The sequence below is a fragment of the Bombyx mandarina genome, chromosome 06 (genome assembly GCF_030267445.1).
Source record: "Bombyx mandarina strain Sakado chromosome 06, ASM3026744v2".
Lineage (NCBI taxonomy): Eukaryota > Metazoa > Arthropoda > Insecta > Lepidoptera > Bombycidae > Bombyx > Bombyx mandarina.
The window spans coordinates 12,470,152-12,489,558 of record NC_143213.1 but is presented as its reverse complement, the minus strand read 5'-3'; the positions used below and the strand labels follow the sequence as shown (position 1 = coordinate 12,489,558).

Below are 19,407 nucleotides of genomic sequence, written 5' to 3'. Positions count from 1 at the left end.
ATTTATGTTGTAGATGTCTATGGGCTCCGGTGACTACTTAACACCAAGTTTTTTTTTATAGCTTATATGGGTGGACGAGCTCACAGCCCACCTGGTTTTAAGTGGTTACTAGAGCCCATAGACAACGTAAACCCGCCACCCACTTTGAGATATAGGTAAGTTAGGTGGGCAGAGAGCTCGTCTATGCAATAAAAAAAGGTCTACAATCAGGCCTATAATTACATTATGTTAGAGTTTTGGCTAAAATGACGCGGTTCAGGACTAGGGTATGAAAGTAAAATAAAAAAAAAATAATTAAATGATATTAGTCGCACCAACGGAAAGTAACAGAAAGACAATAAGTCTAACAGTAAACTGTACAACCCTCACGTACAGATAATTTATTGATCTTGTCGGACAAATCTAATTTATTTCTCTTATTTTATTCGACACATGAAGCTAGCCGTTAGGCTAGTTAAAATAATGATTCGAAAATATTTTTTAGGATTTTAAGTATACAATTCTCTCAAGTGAATATGTAACAAAATACTTTCACAATATTATTAAAGCTCAAAAGAAATATGCCAGGAACGTCAAAAAATCGCATGTGCTATCGTAGTGAAGAACATTATATTATCTTTAAAATATTTTCTTTGTAAGTCGACAAAGAAAATATTTTATTATAATAACGTTTACTTTTATCTCAAAGGACGTGAAAAAACAACTCTTTGAGAGCGAATCTTTATGACAACTCCATTATCCAAGGAATAGTTTTTCATCGTCTATTGCAGATAACGTTGTTTATATAATATATTATTATAAAAACTAATTATGTGGTGTCGTGGGACAGCAGGTAGGAACGAAGTTCCTTCGGCTAATGTAGAATCGACACAATTGCAAAAAAAAATCGTGCTCAATTTTATGTTGGTTTTCTTGATTTTTCTCTTAAATTTTGTTGATTAGTTTTTATTTAAGTACAGGAAAGTATTTAGGAAATTCAGTATTTTAGGAAATAATAAATTACGTAAAAAAAAAAATCGTAATTCAAATTATCAATTAAAATAACAAAATGTATCTCTTTATTTTTGGTTGACAACATAAAATTACATAGAAATAGAAATAATTACAAAATAGAGAGAGAAGGGATGAGAGAACGAAAAGAAAGAGGGAGAAAGAGAAAGGTATTATACACTACTCGCTTGTGTATGCGACTGTCGCGCCTGCGCACGTCTCATTTAACGGTTTTATTCCACGCACTTTTTTCCACGCACTTTTTTCCACGGATTTTTTCTTACGGTTTTACTATCACATTTGTTTCAGTTCGGTCGCGCAGCAAAATCCCTATCCCCTCCAAGCCTGCCGTAAGGAACTTCGTTCCAAAACTTCGTTCCAATAATTCGTCTTATGAGTTGTCCGTGTACGGACTAAATGAAGAAGGATACGCTTTAACCCACCGAGTTCCTTGCCGGATCTTCGTAATGGGTCGCGGGCTGACGCTCATGAGTTCGCCTACTAGTACTTTGCTTCTAGTTAGAGAACCTACCTTACCTATCGTAAAAGAAAACAGGATACAATTTCTACTTTAACTCGCAAATGACTAGAGACTCTGAGAAACGATAAACGTCTTGAAATGCTGGCATTTATTTATATTGTAATGATGACAATCTTTAACAAAAAAAAATAATCTTTTATTTATTTATTGCTTAGGGTGGAGGAGCTCATGGCTTACCTGGTATTAAGTAGTTACCGGAGTCCATACACATCACAACGTAAATTCCGCCAGCCACATTGAAATATGAGTTCTAAAGTCTCAGTATAGTTACAACGGCTGCCCCACTCGGCAAACCGAAACGCATTACTTCTGCACGGTAGAAATAGGCAGTGTGGTGGTGCCTATCCGTGCGGACTCACAAGAGGTCTTACCACCAGTACATTCGGATATGTGAAGAAACAATGCTTTGTCTATTTTTCTCCATAGTAAATTCATTCTTAAATCTACACAATCGCAATACGGTATGTTAAATAAATTTAATTACGCGGTTATTCCGCGTACTGACGAGACACGGACGAGACCAGAACGCTCAGGTTCTATATCGATAAGCCAAAAAATAATTGTAAATAGATATGCTTTAACAAAAACCGACCTCAAATAGAAAAAAAAGATATTCCAAAACAAATCAATCTTAACTTATCTTATACCTTTAAACGAGCAATTCTTGTATATTAATATGTATATAACCTGAATCTCGGAAACGGCTCCAACGATTTTCATAAAATTTAGTATATAGGGGATTTCGGGGGCGATAAATCGATCTAGCTACGATTTATTTTAAGAAAATGTTGTTTTATTCGTGTTTTCAATAATCAACTCTTCCCGACATCTATTGGCGAATAATAATACTATTTTTCTTAATTGAGGGCAACTAACCGCCTTAAAGACAACAAGAAGGCGTTATCAAAAAAAACCGAGCGAAGCTCGGTCATCGTCTAGTATACACTAAAACCAATAATCATCGAAATCGGTTGGCGTGATTTTGAGTTATTGATTTATTCATCTATTTGTCGCGCACGTACTTAATGCAAAATTAAGACATATGGTTTTCTCACAGATACCATTATCAGAACTGGACTCAATTGTAATGGGGTCACACGGGAATCGTCAGCTTTCTAATAAAAAAAGAACCATCTAAATCAATTCACCCAGTCAAAAGCTATGAGCTAACAAACATAAAAAAATAAAATCGAATTGAGTCGAATTGAGAAACTCCTCCTTTTTTGAAGTAGGTTAAAAAGTGTCCAATATTCTACGAGTATAATTACTGGATTGTGATTAGAAACCAATTCACGCGGATCGTAACTGCCATTTGTCACGCGATAAATTGTGTTCGCTGTAACTGGTCATAATAATAATATGTCAAAAACTATTTGTGTTTGGACTGCTTTTTCGTTTAGCTCTTTTTTTATTGCCCTTTTAGGCAGACGAGCATACGGCCCACCTGATGGTGAGTGGTTACCGTTGCCTATTGACGTCAGCAATAACAGGGGCAGAGCCAAGCCGCTGCCTAGTTTCTTTAAATGTGTACTAGTTTTGGGTGCTTGGTAAGATACGGCAAAACAATTATAACGCACAGTATAGGAACGTTCTGGAAGCCAAAATGGTAGACTATTCTATGAAAGACTAGACTGGACAAATACTTGGTGCAGTGGGGATCGGCTTAGCTGCGTCTACGCACTTGTTCCACTTCCTTTCTCCAGTCGTGCTCCTCATTTCTGAGAGGCATGACTATCTCTAACATAGTATGTCTACAGTGGCAATAAATAATGGCAAATCGTAAAACCTCATCTGATGTTAAGGGATTACTGAAATCCATAGAGATCGCAATGTGGATGTTACTACCTTGAATCTTGAAGTCGCACTATTTTGGCCCCAACGACTCACATCCATCTATTCTTCAAGCCGTACCCATCCAATTCTGAGTGTAGGTCTCTTCATATGCTCTCCATTCTTTTCGGTCTCTTGCCTTTCGCATTCAGTCCTTACCAGCTATTTTGACTAGGCCATTAGCCCAATTCGTCCACGTTACGACCTTTAGTACGAGGTCTCTACTGCAGTCCTTACATACATACCACAACAAAAATAATTAATACTTGTGACAATAATGACAAATTTAGTATAGATAATTGAAGGATTGTGAACACGATATTATGTATATGTCGGAGATGGTTATTAGCTTAGTAGCTAAACGAAACGCAGCATGATTCCCAAGAGATGGCAGGCACTTCGTGGTACGACAGAGCCTAGCCGATGGAGGCGCGTAGACGCCATCACACTTACCAACCAACCTTCTTGAAGAGCGGTGCCTCAATCCTAAGAACTGTCATTTGTTTTCGTTTGCTAACATCAAGAGAAGATTTCTAAATTGTTCTAAGACAACCAACGTGATTGGTGAACTCAATATTACTCTTAGCTCGATCACCCTATTCCTCCCTACGATGTCTGACTCTGACGATAGTGTTAATAATTGTGGCTTCTCCGACATATATAATATATCGTAAAATTCAATCAGGAAACTACGGGATACACAACATCGATTATTCTCAACAACTCTAATTACACACGCCGTAACAACAAAGTTCGGGGCCAGTAATTTAATTTACAGCATTCTGTTAGACGCTAATGTTATCAACAGATTTTTATTTACGTCACAAACTGACAAACTAATGTGAAGTGGCTTGCGTAGGCTAAGCACATAAATAACGTTGTTATTACATTATGTATAACGGTCCAGATGTATGAAATTTTCATTGTATTGCATCGATTGACCTGTCGGTATCGGTTGACCGACATACCCGATCCTGTAGACCGAATAGTAAACAGTCGACGTCACCCAAAGCACGTCATTACGGATCCTCCCGATCCATCAAAGGTGCTTTTACGCACCACAAGCACCGTTGACCGTCCTCGTCGATCCCGTCGACGAAGGGCTCGACGAGCGAATTAACCCATAGACACAGCCCACTGAGTTTCTCGCCGGATCTTCTCAGTGGTTCGCGTTTCCGATGCGGTGGTTGATTCTGCGAAGCACTACTCTTGCTAGGGTCAGTGTTAGCAACACTCCGGTTTGAGCCCCGTGAGCTCACCTACACACGTTAGGGTGAAGCTGAAATTGCCTCTCAAGGCTAGCAGCAAAGGCAGGAAAAAAAAAGAAAAAAAAATCGGTTGACCCTTCCAACGGATAGTGATTGCTTCGTGATAGTAATAGGTAAGATTATGGTACTTACCTGTGTGGCGGTAATGATAGCATTAGTTTTTTCCTTTGTAAAATTTATCACGAAATTAGGCTTTCATCCGACCTTTAGTACCGGACTTGAGCTTTGTAAATAACAAGCTTTTACTCAGGTGTGAAGTATTGTTTCGCTCTATTTATGGCTCTCAACATTTTAGAAGCTAACTTAGTTTTACTTTCCAAATGACTCCGATACTAGATACCGCTCAAAATATCGATATCGATAGTCAGTATACTTGCGGAAGATTTTAGATATACCCTTTTCAATTGCGGCTTCATAACAAAGTATTTAAATTAAATTAAATTCACCCCATTCGGATCTCCGCGTTAGAGAGCTCTCCACTTCAAACCCAAGTTTCGATAGCCTCTAAGGAACCATGTTGCTAGAAAACTCTGATGGTCAGTATAACGCCCATTCCGCGTGCCAGCGTTCGCATGACAATGTATGTCATCGATGGATATCATATATATGAAAAACAAGAACACACAAAATAAAAAGATGTATGGTGTCGTGGGACACCGAATATTAATTTTAAGTTCTATTCGAGGTATAAAGAAAATAAAACTAGAGGTTTCGCAACCACCCACGCAGATTCGTGATTTGGAGTTGTTTATTATTGGAGTAACACTTCGATAAAGCGGCACGACACAAGAACCCTCTCATCGTGGCCGCCGGTAACTACACTCCCGATCCTGCGGAAAGAATGGAAAGCAGTCAACGTTGCCCCAAACACGTCATTTCGGATCCTCCCGATCCACTAATGGTGCTTTTAGGTACCTCAAGCACCGGTCACCGTTCTCGTCGAACCCGTCGCTTGCGACGAAGGGCTCCTCGAGGAAATTAACCCTCAGGCAGAGCCCACTGAGTTTCTCGCCGGACCTTCTCAGTGGGTCGCGTTTCCGATCCGGTGGTAGATTCTGCGAAGCACGGCTCTTGCTAGGGTTCGTGTTAGCAACGTCGTCAGGCTTGAGCCCCGCGAGCTCACCTACTAGTTAAGGTTACGCTGAAATAGCCTCTCAAGACTATCGCCTTACGTAGTTAAAAAAAAAAATGATTGGCGTAACATTATTTTCGATCAAATTATAAGCCGTCTCTTAAAAATAATGGTTACATTAGATAACAAAAAAACGTAACCCTCAAAGGAGTCGTCCGGTAAAATGTCACTCACACATTTCACATGTACATCCCGAAGGAATGACGCGTATGTGATTCTTTTCATGAAAACTAGTGTCACAAATACGTTTAAATGTTTTGTTGAACTAAATCTGTTAACTTTGATTTCAATCAGGATTCTTCAAGCCTAAATTCATACTGGTGGTAGAACCTCTTCGGAGTCCACGCGGGTAGGTACCACCAGCCCGCCTATTTTTATCCTGAAGCAGTAATGCGTTTCAGTTTGAAAGGTGGGGCAGCTGTTGTAATTAATATATATTGAGACCTCAGAACTCATATCTCAAGGCGAGTGTAGATGTCTCGGTAATCTTCAATGCTGAGGGTCGTGGCCTCCTCTAATATCTTCCTCCTGGATTATCCCGCCCCATTCCTGCCTGTCCTCGGCTGTGTGGATAGCAACGTGGACTGAAATATTGAGAGTGGAGCGTATCTGGTCCGACCAGCGCATTAGACTTATGCCTCTAGGCTTTCGTCCGCACACCGCATACATCTAAGCAATAAAAAAAAGAAGAGAAAAAAAGGATGTGTGGTGGGCACCGGATAAGAACGAAGTTCCTTATTATAAAAATATTAATTTTAAATTCTATTCGAGATATAAAGAAAATGAAACTGGAGGTTTCGCAACAACCCACGGTCATTCAGTAACGCGCAAACTTATTATGGTACACTTCATTCACGGTTGTTTGCATACGAGTTAGTGTATTGCGCAAACGAACGCTCTGAGATCGTGGTCAATGAATGATAAAAAAATGTTATTTTTTGTACGTAATTACACAGTGAAGTCGTACACTGTGTGCATTACTAATAAAAATCTTACGTTACGGACGTTTTTTCCCCGTTGGGGTACCTCTCCGCATCGTCCCACAAGGAACTTCGTTCCAAAAGACAAAAAAAGACTAGCTCAATCATTAATTTTTTGTACAAAACGGAGCGTACCGCAAACTTTTTTCTTGCCAGTGATATCGACTTAAACAAAGGTTGTTTATATATAAAATACTTGCGTAATACTACCCGCCAACGCTTCGGGAACTGTATTTTAGTATTGGTTAAGAAAATACGATGGCAGATTTTTTACCTACTTGATTTTTTACCTATTTATCGTTATTTTTTGATAATTCACATTATATCTTTATAAATTAAAGCTTATGTATTATTCTGATGCGTAAGCTATATTATTGAAAAGTTTCATCAGAATCCATCCAGAAGATTTTGCGTGAAAGAGTAACAAATATACATACATGCATTCGAACTATCACGTTTATAATATTAGTAGGATTTGATACATTTGAAAACATACAGATAATATTAAAATCACGCTGTAAAGCCTTATAATTTATTAATAGTCATTATATTTAGGAATCACGCTACTATGCAAAGCGTAACTTAAAGCATACAATTGCATAGAGACACATTTTTTGCTTCGATCGTCAAGACTGAGAAATCTAAATATAATAATACCAAAGAATAGAAAAACAACATGATGAAAACGTGCTACCTCAATTGCGTACAGTTGAATATTATTAAACATCAGAAGAAATTCTCATGTTTCCTAATTAATTACGTTCAATAATAGACTTCTTTGGTACTGTTTATAATAAGGTGATGTTAAAATGTCTTTGTTAATTCGAACCTGCGGTTTTTCGCTACGAATAATTCACACAATTAAGGAACGTAACAAAATACTAATCACATTTGATTCGATGTAATTTTGGTTTGGTTTCTATTTTAAATCCAGTAATGAATTGTCGTAGTAAATAATTACGTCAATTGTAAACCTGATTATCACAAGATGAGTTTTATAAAATCATTTTACAAACCTTATTTTATGTGTAATTTTAATATGATTATTGAATTTTTTGAAACATAAAATATTAATTTTAAAACTTTTAATTTTTTATTTTTAATATATTTTTTTAAACTGTTACACCAAATCATCTACCTTCATCAAGTAGTCTTTCGTCTGCTTAGTTGTACTGGAGTCCATACTTCTCGTCAAACCCGTCGCTTGCAACAAAGGGCTCGGCGAGTAAATTAACCCACAGAAAAAGCCCACTGAGTTTCTCGCCGGGCATTCTCAGTGGGTCGCGTTTCCAATCCGGTGGTAGATTCTGTGAAGCACTGCTCTTGCTAGGGATAGTGCTAGCAACGTCGTCAAGTTTGAGCCCCGTGAGCTCACCTACTTGTTAGGTTACGCTGACATAGCCTCTCAAGGCTATCAGGTTAGATAGGAAAAAAGAAGTGGTCCCTCATATAACAACGTGAGCATCTTAAACGGTGAATGAACTAGAAATGTCAAATGTAATGCTTAATTTAAATACACGCTATTTCACAAACTTTGCATGAAAGTCGTTCGTGAAGTAGGTGGGTATTTTATAGGTGGTAGGGCGACTTGTGTGCGCGTCTAAGCACCACCACCCTGCCTATTTTTGCCGTGAAGCAGTAATGCATTCCGATTTGAAGAGTGTGGCTGCCTTTGCAGAACAGAAACTGAGAGACTGGGACGTTTTTTTTACGTCATGCCTCGAGGTAGCTGGTGGCATTTACGTTGGTTGTAATCTATGGGCTCCGATATCCATTTGACACCGGGTAGACCGTGCGTTCGTTCAACCTTCTGATCGATAAAAAAAATAATTCGCAATTAAAAATGTTTTTTTTTTATTATATCAGAACGCAGACACCAAGTACACCGCTCTACATCAGATGACCGATGTGTTAACCGATGCTCATTATCAGTAATGCATTGACGCAGCTTGGTAATGTCAAACCGGTCTACAACTGAATACGTTCATGTTCATACGTTCATAAGTCCAGTTCACTTTGAAAACATACGTTATTATTTGACATTAATATATGTACATTCGCTCTCTGCATAGATAAAAATCGGATTAAAAGTTTTACCGTTCACGACAGCGACAGCGGAGCAAACTGTAATTTGAATTTAGCACAACAAAAAAAAAAAACTAAGCCGTCCGCTAACATTTAAGTTAAACACCAAAAGATTTTAAGTCGCCCGGGCTGTTCGACAGTGTCTCTCGACTGTTTGAGTTCCAGCTTCCAGCATTTGAGTTTTGAGTAAAGCTGCCTCCCCGGCCATTGTCGATCGAGAATATCCGGACGGTGTTACAGTCCGTATTAATGGAATATTGGAAAAAATATTTCACTTTGAAAGATAAGTTAACAACTAAAAGTATGTTTACTTAAAATGCAAGGCTTTTTCCAATGGATACATTAGCTCATATTTAAACTATATCTGTTTTAAAAAAGAATTGCATACGAGAGAATTCGTCGCATTCAACCAGAACTAATGTCTACTTGTTGGTCAGACGGCCTTAATTTTGTTTGGGGTACAAGCCTCAGGTATCAAGGCAACATTACCTTCAAATCGCTGTTGGCGCGAATTAGGATTTTTCCGAATCCAATGCGGTGATAACGATTAAAAGTCATAGAAGCAATGTAATGGTGGTCGAATACCGCAGGCAGGTTTAACGGTGGGCAGCGGCTTGACTCTGCTTGACCCTGACATTGCTGAAGTCCATGGGCGACGGTAACCACTCACCATCAGGTGGGACGTACGCTCGTCTGCCTACTAGGGCAGTAAAAAAAAAAACGCTTCCACTGTCAATGGGATAAAACGTCGTGTAATAAAAATCAAACTTACAAAATTATAACTTGCGTTATTACTGGTGGTAAGACGTTGTGTGAGCCAACACGGGTGCGACCACCTTATTTTTGCCATGACGCAGTAATGTGTTTCAGTTTGAAAGGTGGGGTAGCCCTTTTACTGTAAAAACTGAAACCTTAAAGCTTATGTCTCAAGGTAGGTGACGGCGTTTGCATTGTAGATGTCTATGGGCTTCGGTAACCACTAAACACCAGGTGAGCCGTGAGCACATCCACCCGTCTAAGCAATTAAAAAAAAACTAACACTAATGCTTCTTGCCAATTATTTTTAAGCATTTTTACAACTATAATCAGTGATCAGTGATTTTTTCCCCGATTATTTGTTTTTTTTCCTACCTATCCTGATATCCTTGAGAGGCTATTTCATCTTCTCCTTGACGTGTAGGTGAGCTCACGGGATCAAACCGGAGTTGCTAACACTGTCCCCAGCAAGAGCAGTGCTTCGCAGAATCTACCACCGGATCCGAAACGCGACCCACTGGGAAGATCCCGCGAGAAACTCAGTGGGCTATTATTAGTGAAGTTGTGTAGGTGACTAGAAAACCTGTAGGCCATTTTCCTTCTTGAACATACGACTTGAAGCCTCTATTGTTGAAACGGCTGTCCTTACTGAAAATTGGAATGCACGGCACAAATAGGTCCTGTCTGGGTCGTATCCAAGTTCCACTTTGGAATGTAGAGAAGTGGTTATATCAGTCCGATTCAGGCTTCACTTTCAACAACAGGTGGAGTGTCAGCTTATCTGTCCGCCGTAACTCTACAACCTACATGGTCAACACAAAAATTACTTACGTAAACTCGAACCCTTACGGTGTTATCGCTAATTTAAAATCCCGCACGAAATCTACGTAGCTTTACAACAATGTTAGATTAATACCGAGTTGTTCTTGGACTAGAGTCTCTAGGGGACGACGTGGTTCAGAAGGAAAACATATGAAAATCGTCCTACGCTTCGTATTCCTCATATGAGAGAACGTCGTTCCGATTACTCGTCCCTTATCTAACTCGACTGACAGTTGTTGATTGTAACAAGCCATTCCCGTATTCAAATCAGCGTTGAATTTCGAAAATTATTTTAAAATATGTGAATAGGAAAATATTTCGGTGCTCACATGATTCTTAAAATGTTCGTGAGGTTTTAATGTCTTTTTTTGCTTAGATGGTGTTAAGTGGTTACCGGAGACCATAGACATCTACGACGTAAATGCCGCCACCTACGTACGTTGTGAAGGCTATATGCTTTGGTAACCACTTTACACTTTACTTTATGTCATCGTGGCCTAAAGGATAAGACGTCCGTCCTGTCCGTTCGTATCTAGCGATGCACCGGTGCTCGAATCCCGCAGGCGGGTACCAATTTTTCTAATGAAATACGTACTTAACAAATGTTCACCTCCACGGTGAAGGAATAACATCGTGTAACAAAAATCAAACCCGCAAAATTATAATTTGCGTAATTACTGGCGGCAGGATCTTTTGTGAGTCCGCACGGGTAGGTACAACCACCCTGCCTATTTCAGCCGTGAAGCAGTAATGCGTTTCGGTTTGAAGGGTGGGGCAGCCGTTGTAACTATACTTGAGACCTTAGAACTTATATCTCAAGGTGGGTGGCACATTTACACGCTATAAAGCAGTGATGCCTTGCGACAGACCATTTGGTTGGTATACAAATAAAAAGTTTTCGTTCCTTTATAGATTCCAAAGATGTTGAGCAAGAACCTTGCCGTGGTCGCTGTCGCCGTACTCCTGGCTCTGGTCTGCATGGCAGAAGCCCGCGAGGAAGGACCGAACAACGTGGCCGAAGCACTGCGTATCCTGCAGCTTCTCGACAACTACTATACCCAGGCTGCTAGACCGAGGTATTCATTTATTTATTTTCATTACTGCTAAGAGGTATACAAACATACAGTCTGAATCTTGTAATGTGGAACCCGTAGACGCCATGTCATGAATAGTGGCGCCAATCTTGAAACATGACCTGATCTTCGGTTCTACGCATCCAGATCGAACCGACCGAATCGACCGAAGATTGGGTTCAGTGGCAAGCTTTGGGGGAGGGGGGAGGCCTATGTCCAGCAGTAGACTGCCGCAGGCTGATGATGATGATGATGAATGACATGAGGACGGTGGTCCCCCGTCCCCATCTGTGCGTGCTCACAATACGTCGTACCACTTGTAAGGATGTGATAGTAGATGATTAAGGTCACTGGGGTAAGATGCAAGTGTCTTCTTGTTTTCATTTGATATTGATATTTTCACATTTTAGAATAGTATACAGGGTGTAAGAAAAATCTAAGGTCTGGTATATTATTGAGTGAACTTAGTATTTGGTCTGACATAAATCTATTTTTCGTTAATAACTTATAATAAATCGATTATGCTCGTATATACATAATAATATATGGAAAACAATATTAAGTTACAAGTTAAGTTGATAAGTTATTCGACAAATTACCAGTTAAACTTTTCACATAAAACATTTTCGCCTCTTTACACTCTGTATGAAGTAACTGGTTTTTTTTTTGTTTTCTTTGATACAATTAAAAATTTTCACTCCGGAACAATTTGATCGTAAGTTCAGGTCGTTGAACCATTAAAAGCTTATTTTGACTTATCGTAAATAAAATTTATCGAATGACGTAAATTAGGCAGGCAATCAACTGATGCTTAACTAGCCATTCCGAATCCCATTACTTTAAGCGCTTGAAATATGCTCCTGCTAAGCTTTTCCATAAATAAATCAATCAACGGAATTTAGAGAGATTGATGTTATAGATTTTTTTATTTTGCTTTATTTTCTGTGAAGTACAACAAAACGGTCTATGGTAGTAATATCTGAGAACTTAGCAAAACTAATATTGGCATAGCTACTTTGAATCACGTACGAATATATAAAGTAGAACACGTCCTAACCGCAACAGAGTAAATTGAGTATTAAATATTTAAAGAATAAAACTTTTAATTTCGTCAAACACCGCAGCCAAAAATGTTCCAAATGTTAAAAATTACATATGCGCAAACAAATCGATGCTTGTTCAGATGTGTTCCACAACAATAAAAGTATATTAATATGTTATTTGTATGACAGTGATGGTACAATGAAATGCGACAGTGAAATTAAGGTTTTGGTTCTGAAATTTAATTTATTTTATCGCATACCTTAGTGAACAGGAAATCTTTGTACACTTAATCTATACTTCTATACTAATATTATAAAGAGGAAAGATTTGTTTGTTTGTTTGTTTCGAATAGGCTCCGAAACTACTGGACCGATTTGAAAAATTATTTTTCCATTAGAAGGCGACATTGTCCCTAATGAACATAGGCTACTTTTTTTATTTTTTTTTTATTTTTTTTTTGGTTTCATGTGTGTTTTAATGTTTCCGAAGCGAAGCGAGGGCGGGTCGCTAGTTCCATAATAACTTTAACTATGTGAAATTTGAAACTTATTCGCGCGCGCAATTTACTTGAAGTCTTAAAGTGTTCGAATAAAACTAGAGATATAAGTGGCTGCCCCACTCTTCAAACCGAAACGCATTACTGCTTCACGGCAGAAATAGGCACCTACCCGTGGCATGGTGGTACCTACCCGTGCGGACTCATAATAGGTCCTACCACTAGTAACTTCGCTCCGATGTTGAAATTCGGCCACAATCATTAACATCTAAAATATACATTAATGTAATAACAATATTATTATCTAAGTATTAATCTTTTTTTTCTTGTAAAATTAGACAACCTTAACCTTAACTTTCAAAAATTTTCATTCACAGCATTAAGGCTTCTTTGTAGGTAAAAACAAAAAAAAGTCGCTTAAATTTAAAAACTAAAAAATGGCGCTGAATTTTGTGATATTCTATTTGTATATAGATTTAATATACGCAAGATCAATGAAGCAGATTGTGTACTATCTATCTCATGTGTGCTTGATCTCACAAGAGGCTCTTGATAAGCCAGAGAGCTTTTAAAGCTAGCTCATACAGAAACTATGTCGTTTTTCACTATACTCAATGACAGATGTCGCAATGACTCATTTACATCTATCGCCATTTACTACTCAAGAAAACGGGTGTTCAGTATTACCACAGCGCAACGGACTTTTAAATATACAAATGTAGTTTTTATATGTATTCTTCATAATGGCAGTACTCCAGTGTTGAGTTTCAGCCCATTGAGTTTCTCGCCGGATCTTCTCAGTGGGTCGCGTCAGTGGGTCCAATTCGGTGGTAGATTCTGTGAAGCACTGCTCTCGCTAGGGCCAGTGTTAGCAACGGCACTGTCGGCGGGCTTGAGCTCCGTGAGCTCACCTACACGTCAAGGAGAAGCTGAAATAGCCTCTCAAGGCTATCATCAGCTTAGGTAGGAAAAAGAAGAAAAAAAAGTTGAGTCTTACCAACTTACCGCACAGATTCAGAACAGATTCAGAATGTCTGAAAAAATTGTTTCTTTTTGCCTATTTCTGAAAATATTTTATTTCAAAAATACTTAATAATGTAGTCTTAGTCTTATGTAGTAGTAATAATGTAGTACCGAGTCGGTAAAGTTCGATAGTTTTGTTTACTTTACCTTATAACTATTGCTTTTGTTTTTTCCTAAAACTAAAGTAGGCTTTCTTTTTAGATATTGCTAGGAATTGGGACCAGATAATATAACGGGATTTCTGATTCGCATTCAGAAGATACAGATATGACCTCAGACTTCTACTGTTTATAGTATCATTAGCCATTTGTTTATAGTATTAATAACCTTGGTTATTTAGGGGCTAGACAAACAATTAGCCCTCCCTTGGGATGTTTTGTGTTAATTAATGACCTAACTGATATATTTTTACTGCTTTATTGAGGTGATATCATACCCCATGTTAAGGGGTTACAACTCCATAACTTTTCTTACAAGAGGCTTATTTTGAAGCGGTTTTTTTGCGTTTTTAAAGTGCAGCCGGGTTGTTAGCACGCACCGACCCTTCAAACTAGAAATCACAGCAGTGTGACGTCATTTTTTGACAACCCACCTTTTCGACCTGAAAATATTCAAAAATTAATTGTTTTTTCGAGGATCCTTGTTGCTTTTGCAAATTCAAATTACCTATTAGATACTTACCGATCCGCTTTATCTTCTGGAGTGCGTTCTGCGCCTTCGGAAATCCAAAATTTTGTCTTTTCTTATAAAAAACACTAAAAGTTTTTGTTTTCCCGAAAAATAAAAAGTTTTTCTTCTAAAAAAAATCTTTAAATTCTGTACCACTGGCTAGGGCTCGGGGTGGCTCGGAGAGGGCTGCCCACCCTTCCTTTAGGCACTACAGTAAAAACTTCAACTGCATAGGAAAGGGAACAACATAACAAAATTTTTAACCTATTGACAAGACTCAATCTAGAGTCTCAGAATAGTGCAGTACATTGTTCTTACGGCGTTATTACTGCTTAATTGACTTAATTGACTTACTTTAGGCTTAATTATAATTATTACTAGAGTGATTATTTTTAATTTTTACATATAAGTTGACTGATCCCGCCTATACAGGGATCTCAAAACACAAACTTGTCTTCAAATTCCCTCCGACCCTCTTGCCTTCGCCGCAAAATGTTCGGCATCAGGACACCTGTCAAAAATCAAACGGCAGTAAGGAGAAGTCTGAACTTAAGGGACCGCCATGTCTGTCTGTGAGGCGCAGCATTGGTGATTGGCCCCCTACAGCCGAAAAAGAGCAGCAAAGGCCAAAAACACCAACTCCACCAAAAGTTGTGCCTCAGCAGCTCCCTCCTGGGCCTAAGATCAAAGCTTTGATCGCCCAGGAAGCAAAAGCTGATCTACGCAGATAGGCGACTAGAGTCAGCGACAGCCCGCACAGTCCCGTCGAGATTCCCGAGCAAAACCACCGAAGCTAAAGCCTGCCTTATGAAAAGTAAGACGCAGGTCGAGATCTCCAAAAACCTAAAACGGGAGATAAAAGAAGAAGTTTTTAGGGCAATCGAACGGCTCTACCAGCTGCTGAAGGAAGCCGAAAGCGGAAAGGTAGCCCAGGCTACCAAGAGGATGCTGGCAGAAATCTGCAGCATGGCCAACCAGACTAGTGACGAGGGTGACATATCTAACTGTATTGCGACAGATATCGGTTTTTGCCTGTATTAGCCCAATACCACAAGTAATTGATTTTTATACGATTCGTTTCATTTCTTTCACTTTGTGAGTTCGTAGACAAGTTGTACGTTTCTGTATTTTATAACAAAAAGTGTATCTGCCTGCGGAATTTGAACCCTATAGTCGCGCTGTACCGTATCATCATATTATTATCTTCCCATCGAATTTCTGTATTGCTTCAAGAAGGTCGAGTGGACGAGAAAAATAAAGTTTTAACTATATGTCGGAGACGGTCATTAGTTTGGTAGCTAAACGAAACGCAGCACGATTCCCGAGAAAGAAATGGCAGCACGATTGCGGTATCGTCGGAACTCGGCTAACTTCGTGCTACGACAGAGGCTAGCTGATGGAGGCGCGGAGACGCCATCACACTTACCAACCAGCTTTCTTGAAGAGCGGTGCCTCCGTCCTAAGAATTATCATTCGTTTTCGTTTGCTAACGTCAAGAGAAGATTTCTAAATTGTTCTAAGACAACAAACGTGATTAGTGTACTCAATATTTCCCTTAGCTCGATCACCTTATTCGCCCCTACGATGTCTGACAATGGTTTTAATAATTGTGGCCTTCTCCGACATATAAATGTTATAATATACTTCTTTTGTACACTTGATCGTCATAATAGTATTTCAATTCGCATACAGTAAGCTCTATGTACCGAAAATGCTTTTGCTCCTATTTCGTCATTCTGCTCTAACAACTATGCGGTATGCAACTATTGTTCGCAAATACGTAGCATTCTCAAATCGCGGTGTATGCATTGTGGTACATTTCCAAAGTCTTGGTAAACCATCACAGCTGGTTTATCACAAGCGTTAAAACGGATCGTGAGCCCGTGCGGTCACCATCATGCTGCCCATTTCTGTGGTCGATTAATCATGAATATCGAATTGAATAGATAATATAGGGAGGAATAAATTCGATGTTTTTTTTATTGCTTATTTTTTATGTTTCTCATTGTTTATGATTGAATGACTGGTGGCCCGGAGGCCTTTCCAGTTTCACCAGGACAGGTAGGCGAGCAAAAGCCAGGTGGGGTGGGATTTGCTAACAGCTGTCCGAGCGCCTCCGAAGGAGACTTAACATCTCAATTACTTCACGAATGAATCTACTACCGGATCGGAATCGCGACCAACTGAGAAGATCCGGTGAGAAACTCAGCGGGCTGATGCATAGGCTAGGTTGCACGTCGACCTCTTTGTCGAGTTCGACGAGTACGGTTACCGTTACTTATATGGGTGGACGAGCTCACAGCCCACCTGGTGGTAAGTGGTTACTGGAGCCCATAGACATCTATAACGTAAATGCCCCACCCACCTTGAGATATAAGTTCTGAGACCTTAGAACTTAAATAGAAATAGGCGGGGTGGTGATACCTACCCATGCGGACTCACAGGAGGTCCTGCCACCAGTAACAATATTAGATTCAGAGTTGGTTTTTGATGGTGGGAGGCATTTGCATTGCAATATCTAAGAGTTCCGGCAGCCTTTTGATACAAAGGCAGCCAAAAGCATGTTCACGCGTCTTGGCGATACGTAAACGAACACAAAACTTCAGCATTATCACTCCTCTCACACGTTAAAGTACTTTTATTATTCTTTGCCAGTTGTCGATATTGTTAAATGAAGTTTCTCAGCGAAGTCCCTTATTCGACCAATAACAGTATCGTATAGAGGTAAGAAGGGAGACACGTGGTTAAACTGTCTCGAGTCCCGAACAACTTTTCGCTTTTCTGTACGTTTTTATTCGCTTTTATTCTGCGATAGCAGACGAAACTTTTGTTTCTGTACAAAATTTGAATTCTAGCTGAGAATATTATTACACTGTACAATTCAGAAATTTACGTGCTGACAATTTCACTGACCTCAATACAAGAACAGCAAGTATATTTACTACCCAATAAGTGAAGCACGATTAATTTATCATATTTTAATTACTGTAGTTACGAGCTAATATCCCACCTGATATCAATCTGGCACATTTCCTAACGCGACTGATACGCTTAGCTTGAGACGTGAGTTCGAATTGTTGATTTGTGGTACCGTACAGAGGACATAATGAAGTCGTCGTGGCCTAAAGGATAATAAGACGTCCGGTGCATTTGTATCGAGCGATGCACCGGTTTTCGAATCCCGCAGGCGGGTACCAATTTTTCTGATGAAATACGTACTTAAGAAATGTTCACGATTGACTTCCACGCTGAAGGAATAACATCGTGTGATAAAAATAAAGCCCGAAAAATTTTAATTTGCGTAATTACTGGTGGTAGGACCTCTTGTGAGTCTGTATGGGTAGGTACCACCGCCCTGACTATTTCTGCCGTGAAGCAGTATTGTGTCTCGGTTTGAAGGGTGGGGCAGCCGTTGTAACTATACTGTAGGTATAACTATAATGTAGGTGGCGGCATTTACGGTGCAGATGTCTATGGGCTCCAGTAACCACCCACCTAAGCAATAAATAAAAAAAACATCAACCCCTTCATCACGGGTATACTAGACTTGTTACCTATTAAGTTATATAATTATAGGCATCCACCTAATTAAATTGAACTCATTAGATACCAAAATAGCTGAAACATTAATAACGTTTTATGATCTCATTCACGCCAACTGGTCTGAGATGTAATTTGTCTGCAGCCTAAAGAGACGAAGGTGGCAACTCAGTTCTTACTAGGCAAGCGTTGACGTCAGCACAGTATGGAATTCACAAAGAGAAACAATTTGGACGCTTTCTGTGGTCATATTGTCGTTTACGATTCGACAAAGCGCTATCTTGCTCCCATTGTGCGGAGTCCTTTACAACGGTGAAAACATTATGATGAATGCAAGTTGACTGGGTCTAGGCGATTTGATTGTGTTGAAAATTAAAGGAAGTTTACGCCTACTAACTAAATATTTCGGAGTTTTTTACAAAACGTTGATACGCTAAATTTTCTATTTATTTTTATTGGTCGTGCGTTAGAATATCAAAATTTAATGCCAACTATACTAATTATAAGTTTAAGTTTTTTACTCAAATCGTGACTTCAAATAGTATGTATGAGATTTTCATAAGCAGTGGTTGTTCTTGATTGTTCTTTATAGATATATAATCTTGACTTCAAATAGTTTTAAGAGCCCGTATGCGGTGGCTTGATTGCTCTTTATAGATATATTAATATGCCTATGACCGCCAGAAACCACTCCCTATCAGATGGGCATCATTATACTATTAAGCTTTCTAAAAAATACGTAATGGTAATCGAAAAAATTGTTTAAAAAATTTGCGAATATATGAAAGCTTGCGGTAGTGGATTTAGAGATATTAGGAGGTGGCTCGCATCGAAAATGCGGAATGGTCCAGATACAAACTAAAATCCATTCAAATTAACATAGCTTTAAGGAATGGGCATTACTTGTCTATTTGTTGATGTAGATTTGAAGACGATCTTCTTTGCTTGTGATATATTGTTACCAAAACCCAATCGTATCCAACACATGGCTGATTCGCAGCAAAATATATACAGGATGGTGGTACTGTTATAATATTCGATTTCAACATGGTCAATACAAAGTAAACTGCTGACCTAGCCTCAGTTGTTTGCTTCGATTCTAAGTAATGACGCAAATCGAACGTTTCGTCAGCATTTCGGTTACCACAGTAAATTAGA

The 19,407-nt window shown here is 39.0% G+C and overlaps 1 protein-coding gene across 1 annotated transcript in view; it reads left to right on the top strand.

The window, feature by feature from the left end:
- The window catches only part of NPF1 (neuropeptide F 1), a 48,057-nt gene that overhangs the window by 9,125 nt on the left and 19,525 nt on the right, over nt 1-19,407 (top strand). Inside the window, exon 2 of the mRNA XM_028187746.2 lies at nt 11,317-11,480. Coding sequence (XP_028043547.1) covers nt 11,326-11,480 — 155 coding nt within the window. The 5' untranslated portion in view covers nt 11,317-11,325. The remainder of the gene's footprint in view (nt 1-11,316; nt 11,481-19,407) is intronic.